Source organism: Rhinolophus ferrumequinum, chromosome 16, assembly GCF_004115265.2.
Source record: "Rhinolophus ferrumequinum isolate MPI-CBG mRhiFer1 chromosome 16, mRhiFer1_v1.p, whole genome shotgun sequence".
Taxonomy (NCBI): Eukaryota; Metazoa; Chordata; class Mammalia; order Chiroptera; family Rhinolophidae; genus Rhinolophus; species Rhinolophus ferrumequinum.
Genome location: NC_046299.1, coordinates 40,009,210 through 40,024,566, shown reverse-complemented (window position 1 = coordinate 40,024,566; position 15,357 = coordinate 40,009,210). Strand labels below are relative to the sequence as shown.

The 15,357-nt window shown below is 40.1% G+C and overlaps 1 protein-coding gene across 4 annotated transcripts in view; it reads left to right on the top strand.

Annotated features, from left to right (window-relative positions):
* The window catches only part of FAM13C (family with sequence similarity 13 member C), a 111,622-nt gene that overhangs the window by 45,529 nt on the left and 50,736 nt on the right, over positions 1–15,357 (top strand). For all 4 annotated transcript variants that reach the window (XM_033131036.1, XM_033131039.1, XM_033131038.1 and 1 more), the window contains one exon: positions 14,953–15,016. In XM_033131036.1, the coding sequence (XP_032986927.1) occupies positions 14,953–15,016 (64 nt within the window). The remainder of the gene's footprint in view (positions 1–14,952; positions 15,017–15,357) is intronic.

Below are 15,357 nucleotides of genomic sequence, written 5' to 3'. Positions count from 1 at the left end.
GTTCTGTGTCAGCATATGGCCAGGTTCGGGCATATCATGCCCAATAGGATCTTGATAGAAACATGATACTGTAATAGGACACACCAGACCTGGGTCCGGCTCAAAGTGGAGAAAGAAGCCAGACCAAATCTCAGCAGGTGTAAAATGCCACCTTCTTGGGGATGGGAAAGAATGTTATTAGCATAATGAACAATTTGAGAAAGGGGAGAGACATCTTTCTGCAGCATGGAACAGTCTAGAGAGTGACAGATGTCTCACATCCATGTCATTTAAGTGAGACTTAAAGGAGTAGTCTTCAGAGAATGAATCCATCCGTGTAGAAATGATATTTTGGAGCTGATTATGTCGTGGGGTGAGCATTGATCTTTCCATGCATGCCAAAGAGAAATAGCTCCATACCTTCAGCTCTAGGAGCATGTTGTATTTTCAGCTCTTCTGAGCACAAGAAGCCTTTATCTATGTCTGCGGATGAGCTTCAGGGAGAACTAGAAATGTTTTTGCCAAAGTTTGCCAAATGTATACATATTGGTTTACAGAGGCTACTGTAACAAATGAGTATAAACCTGTGGCTTAAAACAACATAAATGTATAATCTTAAGATTCTTTAGGATAGATATCCAACATGGGTCTCACTGGGCTAAAAAATCAAGGTGTCAGCAGGCCTGGATTCCTTTCTGGAGGCTCTAGGGGAGAATCAATCCATTTCCTTGCCTTTTTGTTTCCAGAGGTTGCCCAACAGTCCTTGGCTCAGGGTTTCTCCATTTTTAAAACTAGCAACGTTGTATCTCTCTGAGCATTCAGCCATAGTCTCCCTCTGACCATGGCTGGGAAAGATTTTCTGATTTTAAGGATTCATGTGACTCCATTGGGCCTCTTCAGATAACCCAGGATAATCTCCCCATCTCAAGGTCCTTAATCACATCTGCAGAACTCCTTTTGTCACATAAGATAACATGTGAAAGGGGCAAGGGAGAAGCACATGAATATCTGTGGTATTCTGCCTATGACATATATGTTTATTCTGCCTATTACGTATATGTTTATTTTTCCAGGGTAAACCTCTAAAGCATTTATCAGAATCTCATATGATACTCATGACTCCAAAAAAGGTTTGGAACCACTGTCCGAACTTCTTACTACCTCCAAGGTTGCTGGCTCTTCTGAATTCCCTCAACAGAGCCAACTTCACATATCAATGTAGCCCCCTCCATCTTCTTTCTTTGCATCCCTCCTCCTATTTACCATGCCCTCCCTCACCCCTACATTATATTTTTTTGCTAAAGAATATGACAAAGTGAGGTACAATATGACACTGAGGTACAGTGCCCACCTCAGAGATCTCACATCTGGGTGTATCTAGGGTAGAAATGTATTTGGCTTTAGGATATTCTGATTCAAAATTTTAAAATCAGAAGGTTTTACAGATTTTTGGCATTCTTTTGTGAAATCTGAAGATGGGGTAACCCAGAGCCTTCATTCTCACAAGGCAACAATTAGCTGGAGCTGAGGAGCAGCTCTCCATTTTTTCACAATTCCCACCGAGATCTCCCCAATGATTTGTACTCTTTGTCTGGCTCTTACAGGTATTTGATTTATCAAACCTGCTTCAATCCTTTTCTTCCCAGCAACTGCTCATCCTGGGGGCTCTAGGTGCCGGGAGCTAAGCCCTGATAAGGTGATGCCTGATAAGGGCTTAATACCTCCTTTTCCAAGATGGTGTGTTTACATTTTAACTTGGATTATCAGTACATCGGAGTGGAGGGGTTGCATATTACACTACTCTGGCATGCTTCTCAGTACCTGGAGTATTTCAAAACATGTAAACTTATAGAACTGCATTTAGTTAGAGCAAGAATGAAACCTCACTACTCATTGAACTCAACCTTTTCATTTTCTGGCTTAACACTCAGTGAGGCTGTGATTTGCTTAAGCCCTCACTCCCCTTGTAATAGAACCAAGACAAACACCATCAATCTGTTTAGAGCAGTCACTTGATGAATATGTATCAGTTTGATTGATTTTTATAGCTAAAGCCAGTGTTTTATGAAACCCTCAGATATGACAAAGGGGAATTTATGAATGTAAGAGAATACTAATGAAGTTGGGGACTTCTTTCCCAGCTAAGTAAATTCACTTTTGAGAGTTATTAACTCACTTGTGTTTAAAATATTAAAATTTATAGCAGCATTAAATCTTTAATGTCATTGAGATCTTGCCTGTATAAACAGGAGCTCTTCAGTAGCGTTTTGTTACTACTAATTAAGTCAGTGGTTACATTCGCGAATTGGAGTTCATTAGCCTCTTCATCTAGGGGTCCCCAGTTCAAGGGGGTTGAAGATTGGGGTATTAGTAAGGATAATGGCCTTTGATGGCTTTGACTATTTTTGTGACATTCCACATGAAAGAAAAAGCATTGTTGCTCTATGGAAAGAGGAAGTTTTGTTGGCAGCCACTGTTCCATGGGGGATAAATCCTTTTATCTTTGGTTTTTGAGATAGAGACCTTGTGTGTATTTTAATAGCTAATTGTTTTCTTATTTAAATATTTTTCGTAGAAGTAAGCAGTCTCAATGAGTTCTGCTGAAAAGAGAAAGACTGAGTAAGAGTGAGCACCCAGAGGTATTTAATATGGAAGACAAGATCTGCCTTCTGACCTGTACCAGCGCTCTGCATGCTGCCAGCATGTTCTTCTTTCTCATTAGTGTGCTCTTAAAGTTTCTGTTCTTTCCTTTTTTCAAGGGGGGAAGGAGAGAGCAAGGGATGGAAAAAAATAGCTTGTCTTGACAATGTTTTGAGAGTCTCTGGTATACAGCTGGGTAATGAGTACGTTCTGAAATAGCTTACGTTGCTTATACCCCATAGGAAGGGAGCCATATAGTGAGGGCTGTCCTTCATCCCCATCCTGCCTCCACCTCTACGGGCGCAGAAACAATCTGGTTTTCGAAATGGAAAGCACATTCAAATTCTCATGTCTATCAGGTGACCTTGGTCACTTCATTCAAATCCCTAAGTCCCCTCCTCTAACAAGAGTTTGGGTCAGATGATTTCTACAGCTCTTTCTGACTCTTACACTGAAAATGCTCAACTCTCTAGATGTTTAAAGGATTAGACACGGAAAGACTTTAGCTTAATACAAGCTCTTGCAGTCACAGATAAAAATGATTGCCCCCTCCTTGCTGTAGAGAACAAAAAAATCCCACAAATCTTTGAACTGCTGGTTTAAAAAGAGCCCACACTTGAATATTTTGGGACTGAAACCCTCCCCCCACACTTGGTCACTTGATAAATTGTTAGCACTTTCATTGGACAATGATTGGGCATAAAGATAAAAGGGAAATTCAGATATTCTCTTATTTAAAAAATAATAAAATAAGTGAAACATGGTTGTATTGGAAAATACAGTAAACTCCCAGGGAGTTTTATTCCCAGGGAATAAAAATTTCTTGTAATCTTACCACCCAGATGTAACCATTGTTACCAAGAAGTGTACATTTTTATGTTGTTATTGTTTTCATGTAGGCATGAAAAAGAATTGTGTCTGAAAGGGCTTCCTGATGCATTAGGGTTTGAATCTGTTAGAAGCACAATTTATTTCAAGCAGGCCCCAGAGTATAAAGCTAGACCAGAATGCATTCTGACTATACAATCTTTATACATAAGCTGTATAATAGAGAAGTGGGTTAATTTTCACAAGGCTGGTGAGCTCATTTATGACTAAGGTGAACAAATTTGATGTTCCATAACAAATAGTCTAACATATAATTTTTCTATAAGAAACCTATTTTATGACTTTTGGTGTGATGATAGCCCTGTGTTAGAAATAATATTTCTAGAAGATCGAACAAAAAGCTTTGTATTTCACATCTCAATGTCTTGGAAAGCTTCCTGACCTAACTTGGAATAGACTTAAGAGGGAAATGTCAATAGTGATTATAGGGGACAGAATGCGTGTAAACTTAAATCTAATTTGGAACTTGGATGAGCTGGCTGACTGTTTAGTGAGGCCACAGGAATGAGGCTATTCTTCAGCTTACTCTTCATCCTCCCAATGAGGTAATGGCTACTCCAGTGCTTCCGCCACAGCATTCATCAAGAGGTTGTCCCTTTTCAAGACTTATGTTAAATACTACACACACGTCATATATAGTGACAGACATAGCTCTCACTCACCCCCCTCTATGTTTTTTCTTTTACCCTTAACCAATGCTAGATAAAAACATTTTTTTGGATTTCTTTTCATATATAGTCATTGTATGATTATATATGTGTATATATATATACATATATATACATATATGTATATGTATATATATGTGTGTGTGTGTGTGTGTGTGTGTATATATATATATATATATATATATATATATATATATATATATATATAATCTTAGAGATACATTTCTGTGTAACTTTTTTGTCCTTAATGTATATTTCCATATTAGGAAGTATTCTAAAATATGAATGGCTGCGAAATATTCCATTCTGTGGATATACCATCATTTATTTAACTAATTCCAAATTATTGGCAGTTTTGGTTACTTCTAGGATTTATATTTGTAGACATTGTATGTTGTACGAATCATTTAAAAATATTTTTATGTATATCCATTATAGTTTCCTTGATTTGTACTTAAGGGTAAAAGCTGTCTAGGCATCGGATTTGAAATGGTTAACCAAAATCTTTAGGATATAAATTTCCCAGTTATTTGATCACAGAAGAAGATAAAGATATAATGGATAATTGATAACTTTGAGAGCTAGATGCAAAGTCATGTGGCTGGGTTTCTGTATGTGATGAAATCATAGGATAGTGGTTCTGGGTGGAACCTTTGAACAATTCAATCCAGTCCCCTCCTCCCTACTTGTATATTCTGGATATTTCTGATTCGTCCACTAGCCCTCATAGTTTTCTGGTTCAGACTGTGCTGAGGGCAGAGAGCCTCTGGCTCTAACATTCCCAGAGGACATTTGGAAGTCATGTGAGGTGTGAAGCAATTCTTTGTTGCGTGAGACTGCCCCGTACATCGCAGGGCCTCTGGCAGCTTTGCTTCTAGCCTGCCAAATGCCAGCAGGCACCCCCAGCCTCTGACCCAGTCACAAATAGCCCCAAATTTCCTAAATGCTCTCTAGGGGATATACCACCATGCCCTGGACAAATACCAATCTGCATGATTGATATTTAAAGCTGTGTTTTATGAGAGTCTTTATTAACATGGGCACATGTTTACGATTTATTTATATGTGCAAAAAAAGCAAATACATAATGCTATTACAGCGTGGTTCTGTTTTTGCTTACTATATAATTATGTACAGAAGTATATACTGGAGGACAAAAGTCAATATTTTATTGGTGATTACTTTCAGGTGGGATGATTGTGGGTGATTTAAAAATATTCTTTGTGTTTTTGTTTTACAAAACTTCCCCCATTGAGCCCTTATTAAGTTTTTAAATGAGAAAATTGTGTATAAATGAAAAAAGATAGTACACACTGCTCAGGATATGGAACCATAATACATTTGTTAAAATCTCTGCAATCATATTATGAAATTTCATTTTCTCTGTTGTTTTTTTTTTTTATTTTGAACTGTCTTATATCAGTTTGAGGTAGACGGGAATATTAGGAGAGTGTTAGGAGAGAATGGATTTATTTTTAATTTTTGTGAACTGGAGGAAACTTAAGAGACATTTTCAATGGCACCTGTGGCTTTTATAGTTGGGATTAGTGGGGATAAGATAGGAAATAGTAAAGGTGACTTTTACAGGGCCAGATGATGCTTAAAACCAGAAGTTGTGTCCTAAGCACCTCTTCCTTTGAGTGTTTTATCCGGGGATAAAGGCTGAAGAAAGAAAGTTTCTTCTCATGCCCTTTGAGCAGAACAAGGCTCTCAGGGATCCAATAGCACAGAGTTCTTACCAAGATGGACCCTATGACCTTGCAGGTGCCAGGGATTAAGGAAATAGCAGGACCCACTCAAATGCGGTCGGGGTCCAAGAGGAGAAATGTTGAGCAGGGGTGGAAGCAGGACCAAGGTCAACTTTCAAAGGCTTCTTATATGATGCCTTAAATTTAACACCTACATAAACAAATAATTCTGACCACTCCCAACATATTGGATGAATCTAAACACACATAATAGAGCCCTTGGGATGTGCATGTGGAGGCCTAGTTCCCCTCAGGACAGGGAGGGTGTTGTCAGAAGTAGATCAGAGATAAAATGTGCTGAGCGGAGAAAATCAGTACAGTGTTGGAGTGACTTGGAGGCATGGGAAGAACCTGAAACTTATGGGAGAAGAGAATTAAGAACCAGTGTTAAGGCAAAAGAGTGTCTGGGTGCCTGGTCAAACGAGAGTAAGACAAAAGCATGGGGGGGACCAGGCCCCTCTGATTTGACCTCTGATCATTAATTCATCCTTGCCCTTCAGACCAACACTGACCCAGGTTTTATTCATCTTGCGCCAAGACTACCTCAGTCTTTGTATTGAATGCATGTATAGCATTTGTTGTTTGCTTCAAAATGAAATGAGACTCTTCACTAGCACATGTACTCCAGGAATAGCAGGTACAGAGGTGCTGGCTTTTTTCAAGACATAGACAGTCATCTGTAAAGCTGGAGTACAGTGAATTACAGAGGGAATGCGTCAGGTGATGTCAGGGAGGTTGGCAGTGGCCAGATTGCTCAGGGCCTGGGAGGCGGGGTGTGGATTTCGGATCCTGTCCCAAGTACAGAGAGAAGCCATTGGAGGTTATAAATAGGCGAATGGCACGCTCAGATTTTACATCTTTAAAAGACCACTCTAGGTAGTGTGTGTTGTGGGGAAATAGGAAAACATCTTGGAGGCTGATGCTTCACCCATGCAGGTGATGGTGGCAACGAAGATGGCAGGAATAGGAGAGATGAGGATAGAAGACTTCGTGACTTTTTCTTCTTGGGAGAGAAAGAAAACCTTTACTAAGAACACACAGCATTGAGGCTTGTTTAATATTAATGTCTACTCAAGTCCTCTGTGCTTTTTTTTCTAATTTCCTTTGTTTCTAGAGCCATCCTGATTCATGCTTTAAAGGTTAAAGTGTTGGAAGGCTGAGTATCAGATGTAATATCACAGTGCCCAGTGCAATAAGTATTTAATATTCATCAAATGTTCACTTGTCATTCAAATTAGCCAATCTCCTCACCACCCCCTGCCCCCGCCATTACTTTTGATCCCCTGTATCCTTCACTGCATCTATCCCTGAACTAAATCTTTGTATGTGTATTATTTTTCACTCTGTCCTGGGCTGTAAGCTCCAGAGAGACATTGTACATTTGTTACATTGCTCACTTTCTTACGTTAGGTTCCTCCAGAAAGCCGAGCCACATAGGAGGCCTGAACTAGGGAGGTGACCCTGGGAAGCAGGAAATAGAGAAGGAGGAAAAGCTGACAGCAGGTGTGTCATTGAACTCTCTTGGTGACTGCAATTGGTCCCCGGGGGCCTCTCTGAGGAACTATATAGGATGTTCTCAGATGTATCCCTCTGAAAATTGGGTGCTGCAGTGTTTATCCACAAAAATGCCCTCTCCGTCACCTTCTGGGGAGGTTACTCCCCCATACTTCCAGGCTGAGGGAGAGAGCTCTGCCTGGCAAAAACCTTGAGGCAGAAGAGTGAAGAGACTTGGCAGGTGCTTCAGGAGGGATAATGCAAGTGAGCAGAACTGTCCACAGAGCTGAAGCATCTGCGACAACCACTCTGCCTCCTGGCTGAGCACTGTCTGGCACAAGGAGTCGGTATCTAATAATAATTTATTAAGTGAATGGAGTAAATGAGATGATGCAAGCAAAGTGCTTTGTATCCTGCTCAGCAAACCAGGTGCTGCCATTACTATTAATAAAAAAGGTATTATTAGGACCTCAGCTCCCATTAAATCCCCTGTCCTCAATATCCCTTCCCAAACTCTTCATTTCTGGTTCACAGGGTGTTTTGAGCCATACATGTGACTAGTCCTTTCCTATGCCAGTCCTGATGCTAGCCTTGGGGACCCAACTCAGTGCTCACCCATTCTCTGGGCACGGCATGGTTCTGGCTGTTTCTGGGCTCTGGTATAGCCCACCAAGATGAGGAGCCGTATCTATTCCAGTGCAGCTGGGCTGCCTTGTGTTTGGACTTTCTCATAGAGTCTCCAGGGTTGCAGCCCTTCCCTCTTCTGAAATGTATGCCCTGGGAGGCCAGGCCAGGTCACTCCTGTACTCTCACAAGTCCCTCACCTGTGCCCTTTAGCCACTGGTCTCCTCCCACGTGGTTGTGCCTGGACCTTTAGGATAAGTTTTCCCAATTAGGAATCCCCTGGAGCGCTTGTTACATATACATTGCTAGTCCTCTCCTTGGGAAATTCTGATTCAGTCAGTGTGGAGCTCTTTAATAATACTGGTTGATTGCAGTCTTCAGAGAAGTATAAGGTGGGAAGTGAGGTGGGGCTCGTGCTCTAGCTCCTGGGAGGTGTTCGGTGTTCTGATTCTAGCCATGACATCCTTCTCCCCTCTGGGAGTTTACTGACCTGTACAGTAGGTACATTGGATCGGAAAGTCAGTTCATGAACATCTCTTGAATTCTAGTTCTGTTTTCTGTCCATAGTCTCTTTGGGAGTCGTTTTAAACTCTGTGCCTCCGTTTCTTTATCTTTGAAGTTCGCTGCCCAATATTTAACCTTGGTCCTTTAGCATAGAAATTTGGGAAAACCCAGTAAGAGGATGTCTTTAATAGAACTTAGACTCCCTAGAGAAAGGAACTTTATGTTTACTGGTGTTGAGGGTTGTTATTGTTGCTAATAATATTACTGGAATTTATTGACATCTTGTCTGGGTCTGCCTATAGAGCTATTGTTTGTTCATAGAGAATGTTTTGTTCAGAGGGTTGTCCTCTTGGGATATACCTTTTGTTTTCAAAAGACTTTCAGGAAACAACAGTCGTACAGCCAGCTGACAGCCATCTGGGTATACATTAGTGCATTCCATGTTGCTTTCCAATACACAGGCTCAATCTAATGCAGTAGAATTTCTGGAACTCTTAGTTGTGATCCATGGTATGCACTGCTCGGCTTTAAGGTTCTGACTCTATATATGAAGCCCTCTGAAAAGGGTATTGAATGCTCTCCTTTTACTCTCTCTGCCCAGATTTTAGTTAGAAAGACACTTGCTAATGTTTAGCAGGTCTCCTCAGGGAAGAAATGTATCTGCTTGTGGGAATGAGAGCCATCCATTCTGCCCATCTTGCTAGCATGCTATAGTTGGAAGACGAAGCATGAGTTTTATCATAATCATTGCACACACTCAGGTATATACCAGAATTGGCACATATGAGTGTCTACTATGGGCCAGATGCCAGGATTAGCCTTAGAATAAAATGTTAAGCAAGACTGATTGGTCTCTGCCCCACGGAGCTTACCATCATGAGAAAGAGGCAAATCAAATATATGAATACATGGTTAGGGACTAAGACATGTTACACAGCTGATGGAGAAGACATATACAGTAAGACATAAAAGGGAAACCTTGTTGGTCTTGTACATGGTATCTAAAGGATGGATGAGTTAATGAGGCGAGAAACTGGAGAGAGTAGAACATAATGGACACAGAAACAGCATATACAAAGACCTGAGGTGGAAAGGGTCATGGTACATCCAAGTAACTAAAAGAATGAGTGTAGTGGATGCACAGAGAAAGAAAGTGTTATGAACGGAGGTTGAAGATGTGGACAGATGCTAAATCCTTCAGGATGTCATAGGCAATATTAAGAATTTTGGTCTTTATTATAAATTCAGTGTGCAGAAAGGTAGTGACAAGGTTGTGTGGAAATGGTTTCGAGAGCGTAGAAGAGAAGTAGGGAGGCAGTCCAGGAGACAGATTGTGGTGACTTGGCCTAAGGTGGTAGTGGCGGAGCTGGAAGGGAGAAGACAAATTTAATAGTTATTTGGGATAAGAAATTGAAGGACTCAGTAATAAATTGGCTGTTGGGTTTGAGGGAGAGGAAATGTCAGATAACCAACTCTCAGATGTCATCCATAGCAGTTAGGCAGGTGGGGAAGCTTTTCACTGAGATAGGGAATACTGTCATCTGCTAATTCAATTCTGGATAGTTGAAATGGTGGTATAAATCAAAAAGCCTATGCTAAAATACTGCTTCTTCAGAAATTGTCACATCTATGGTTTCACATTATTCTTAGGCCAAGAAACACATTTTAACACTTTGTTCATTGTGCTATTTTGAATTCCAGTCCACCTCCCAGGAGAAAGCCACTGCAGGATGACCCTACATGCTGGCTCAGCACAGGCTTTAGGGTTCCAGCAATGTGGGAACTCCACAATTTTTAGGAAAGCTGCACTTCAATCAGCTATCCATAATTTTGCAGTTACAGAACCCAGGGAAAAGCTCTTTTAATATCAGCAAACAAATAAGTTTTGTGTTTCTCTGTTGAGCAGTGATTTTATTTTGAATTATATCATGGTGGTGGCAGTGGTGGTGGCAGTGGGGGGTGGTATGGTGGTGATAGGGATGAGGGTGGAGGGTTGGGTGGGTGGTGGTGGTGGTGATAATGGGGGTGATAAAAATGATGACAGTCATTGGAATGGTGGTGGTAATGCTGGTGGTGATGACAATGGTGGTGGTGGTGCTGGTCCTGGTGGTGGTGGTGGTGGTGTTTGAAAGCATTGCACTCTGATCAGTACGGAGAGCCACAATCAGGCTCTGAGGAATTCAGGGTGCATTTCCTATTGCTTGGGCCTGGGGTAGGGGGCAGGCTTGTATGAAGTTGGCAGAGTGCTCTGACTGGCCTACTCATCATTGCCCTCTCTAGAAGCATGCATTTGATAGGGATGTGCTTGGTCTATTTTGTTGTTTTGGGTGAAGGGAGGCAAGAGAATTGGAGGGAGTGTTTCAATGCGACCCGGTTTTTGTGCTTAGGCCACCTTTCAGCCAGGATTGTAAATGGTTCAAGCAGTATCTTTAAAGATTTTAGGAAGAAAGGCATTTGAGACACCTAGCTACGTTTCAGTTCTCTTTTCATTGTTAAACTTCTCAAGTGAGAAGCTTTTGTTTCTGTTTCCTCTTCTGCCATGACCTTTATTGTTTTCCAATCCAGTAACCTCTTATTTCTATGCTTTCATTCTCATTATCTCCAGATGACTGAAATTTTGTAGCAGTATGAGTGAGCTTGGGCACTCCTGCTGCACGTCCTGTTCTCTTGGCTTTCTTTCTTTTTCTACGTATTACTTAGCATCTGGTGCACCGTAGGACACTGGTTTGTTTCCTTACGTTCTCTCTCCTTCTGCAAGAATATAAGTTCCATGAGGGCAGAGACTTTGTTTTATTCCCAACACCTATAGTAGTACCTGGAACAGAGTTGGGGCTTAAAATTTGTTTAATGAATGGGTAAAGTTATTTAATTGCCCTAACTGTCTCTTATTAGGTCAAATGGATATAATAAGGCTAATGTCATATAGGTGCCATGAGGATGAAATGCAATAGTATAAGTAAACTGCCTCGCAGTCCCAGCCTGGCATGGCAAGGGCTGGTGAATTGTTAGGTTCTTCTTGAATCTTCTTTCTATTAACTTCTTTCTCTTTGGCATTTGGAGTGCTATTCTGTTTGGCTTTTTACCTCCATAGTTGTGCGTCCATTTTCTTTCTTCTGCACCCTAACAGGGCCACTTTCGGAGATCTGCTCAGTGGCCCCGAGTTAAGGATGTCCCAGCTTATTTACCACTTTCAGCTTTTTTATTCATAAGGCTTCAATTCTTACCTTGTTTCCCTGAAAATAAGACCTAGCCGGACAATCAGCTCTAATGCGTCTTTTGGAGCAAACATTAATATAAGACCGGTCTTATTTTACATAATATAAGACTGGGTCTTATAATATCATATCATATCATATCATATAATATTAATATAAAATATAAGACCGGGTCTTATATTAATTTTTGCTCCAAAAGACGCATTAGAGCTGATTGTTCGGCTAGGTCTTATTTTCGGGGAAACATGGTATTATTAATGTATATTTAATTAATTATCTTTATTATATAATTCTATTATGATATTTTTATGTGATTATAGATTCCATGTGTTACTTTTAACGTAGCTAATGGTCGTAATAAGCATTATTCATGAACTGTCCTTCACATCATGAATAGCCTATGAGGTAGCCATTATTATCTATAGTTTTAGAGATAAGAAAACTGAACTGTGGAGCAGTTAATATCTTGCCCATGGGTACACATCCCTAGTAAGTGGTAGGTCAGGAAGTCATTCTTAGTTCCGGTTCCTTCTGTCTCCTCATTTATCCATCCATGTACTGACATGTACATGTACTGAGTGTGTACCATGTGGCAGGTACCATGCTAGGCAATGGGGAAAACAACCGACACAAAACCTGTGACCACGGGCATCAGTGTTATGGTCACCACTCTCGCTCTGATGAACACACTGTAGAGTGAGTGCCCTGTTCTGGGGTGAGCCCTGCTCAGATAGTTTCACTTCCCTATTTCAACCTTGCCTCAAGCTTCAAATATCTAAATCTAAATGCATGAATTACCTCTCTGTACACCCACTCCCTCAATCTCCTCACCAAAAGTACACATTTTTCTATCTCCATTAGAAAAACAAACTGTCATTTTTCTTGTCATACAAGATCACAACTTTGGAATCATTTTGATTATTCCATACTTTGAATCCACAGCCAAGATCTCTTGATTGTTTTTATCCTTGAAAATGTCTCTCTGATCTGTCTCTACCTCTCCAGTTCCTCTCCACCATTCTAATATCTGCTCCTGTGTGATGACCCTTGACTTACTGAAATGGCATCAAGGCTGCATGTTCATTGGTTTTATCCTCTGCTTAAGATTTCACTTGATTGTAAGCCTCCTAAAGGCACAGATGCTGCTTATTAATTATTATATCCCCAATACTGTACCAGGCACATAGGAGATATTCAGATGAGTATTAAAGTACCTTTGATGCTTAGACCACTGTTCTCAAACTTGATTTGGAGGTATATCTGGAGATTATAAGTAATTTTCCTAGAAGATCATGTGAATATATTACTTATATGCTGTTTTGTGCATCTCAATAACGTATACTGTAGTTTTAAACCAAGCCTATATCTGCTTTCTTCCATTAATATTTGCTACTTGTGTATTTGTTTTACCATCTTCTCGCACCAAAGCCCTAGAGAAAATATAGTTGAAAACTGGTAAATATTCCCTCCATTAAATGCCACTCTTCCATTTTTTCTGGTGCTACCATAACTATAGGAACAGAATTTGAGAACCGCTGTCAGTTACAAAGAAATGATGAGCCATTCAGAGTTTTTGATGTTACTGGATAAAATGGGTTAATCTTTATCCCCAAGAGGGTTTCCCCATCTTGTGGGAAAGAGCTACTTCATATTTTCTGCAACCCTGAAACCACTGTGTTTGTGGCTCCGGGATTTGATGGGCATAAGATGGGTGGGCCAGAAGTCTACCTCCTCACTTCCTTTCTTGTCTCGCTTGAATGATCCCTCCCTGAACTCATGCTTGGGACACTGAGCCTTCTCTCACATCCTGGAGGGACATGCTGGGTTGGGCAGAGATGGAAGGTATCAGTGTGACCTTCATAATTTTGTTTTACCAGCTCCTTACTTTTCTCATCAGAAATAAATTGTCTGCACAGCAAGCAATGCCTGTGGACTGAAAGAACCATGCGTTCTTGAGAATATTTTGAAGAAATGAGGCTTGTAGCATTTCTAAATGTGCATCTAGACTTTTAGAAATCATTAATCTTGTTGACTATACCAAAGGACATGTATGCTTTCTTCAAAACTCAAATTGAGGCAGATAATTGTAAATACTTATGTCCCAAAATAAGTCTTTTTATAAATGACTTAACACTGACTAAATCTCTTATTCATTAAGATAACAGGCCTGTTTTATAAGGATAATAACTATAATTTAATATGTTTATTATATAATAGCCTGCAAACTGCTGCAGAAAAACTTGAATGTTATGTAATACATGCCATTGGACCATAGCATTTGACAAGTCATGATTTGGAGCTAAATATCTGCCAGTAGTAGCATTTTGTTATTTTGTTTGGTTTTTAAACTAAACTTAAAAAAAAAAAAAAGATTTGGAGTAGATTTGTCTGCTTTAAGTTCTTTTTCCTTCTATTGGGACCTCGATAGTAGCAAAAGCCAGCTTTTACCATGTTACCCAGCAATTGCTATGACATTTATTGTGTTATGTAAGAGATAGAATGAAATTTCCAAAAGCTGTCTTCAGTGTACAAATGGTGTTATTTTGTAACAACTGTATCAGATCACATTCATTCATTCAGAAAATTTTTTTTGAATGAAAGAAAAAAATTGTTGATTTTTACTGAGGATTTAGTAATGTAGAAATGGATATAATAATCACTGTTGTCTTGGAGCTTACATTTTAATGTGGAAATGTAAATAAATAATATAATTTCGGATAGCGATACGCACTAAGAAGAAAATCTAAGGACCGTGTGAGAGAGGGAAGGGGAGAGTTACTTCCAGTTAGGAAGGTCAGGAAGGCCTCATTGAGAGGAGCTGAACTGGTTTACATGCTGAGGGGAAGCAGCTCTAGAAAATCTGGGGGAACAGCTATCTGGGACAGCAAGTGTGAAGGTGTGAACGGGGAACCAGCACTATGTGTTGAGGAAACAGACAGAAGCCAGGAGGGCTGCTGCGTAGGCGATGAGGGTGAAAGTAATAGGCGGTGGGACCAGGAAGGCTGGCAGAATTCAAACACTGTAATGTGTTGCAGAGCATTGTAAGGAGCTGGGTTTTATTCTACGGGCAGTGGGCTGGCTACCACTGAGGGTTTTTAACAGGGGAGCAGCAGATCTGTAGCTGCCCACTTCAAATGTACCTTGTTGAAAGGCTTCTTTTAAATTGAAATAATTTTTCTTTGTATTTTATAGACTAGACCAGAGGGCTGCCATATTGCCAAAGGATGCTTTTGATACTCGGCAGGATTTAAATGAGGTAGGTGCAATCATTGCTGGTTGTATGAACATGAATTAGCCCATCATGAAATGTATTATTCTTTTTTCTAGTACTAGGAATTCTTTCTGGTTAAAACTTTTTAAGTTTTTTTGCCCTTAAGTGAACTTGTTTTCCTTGTACTTTTTTGGGTAATGTTTTACCTATCATTGGAGCAAATGCATGTAAAATATTATTAGAGAGACTGCTCACTATGTCTTGGACCTAAATCAAGTCCAGCAGTCATTTCATTACACTATTTTCAACTTCATGATTGTATAACCATGGCTGTGACAGTTACATTTGTAAAATTTTCTCTTAATTTTATTCTCTCTCTCTTTCTC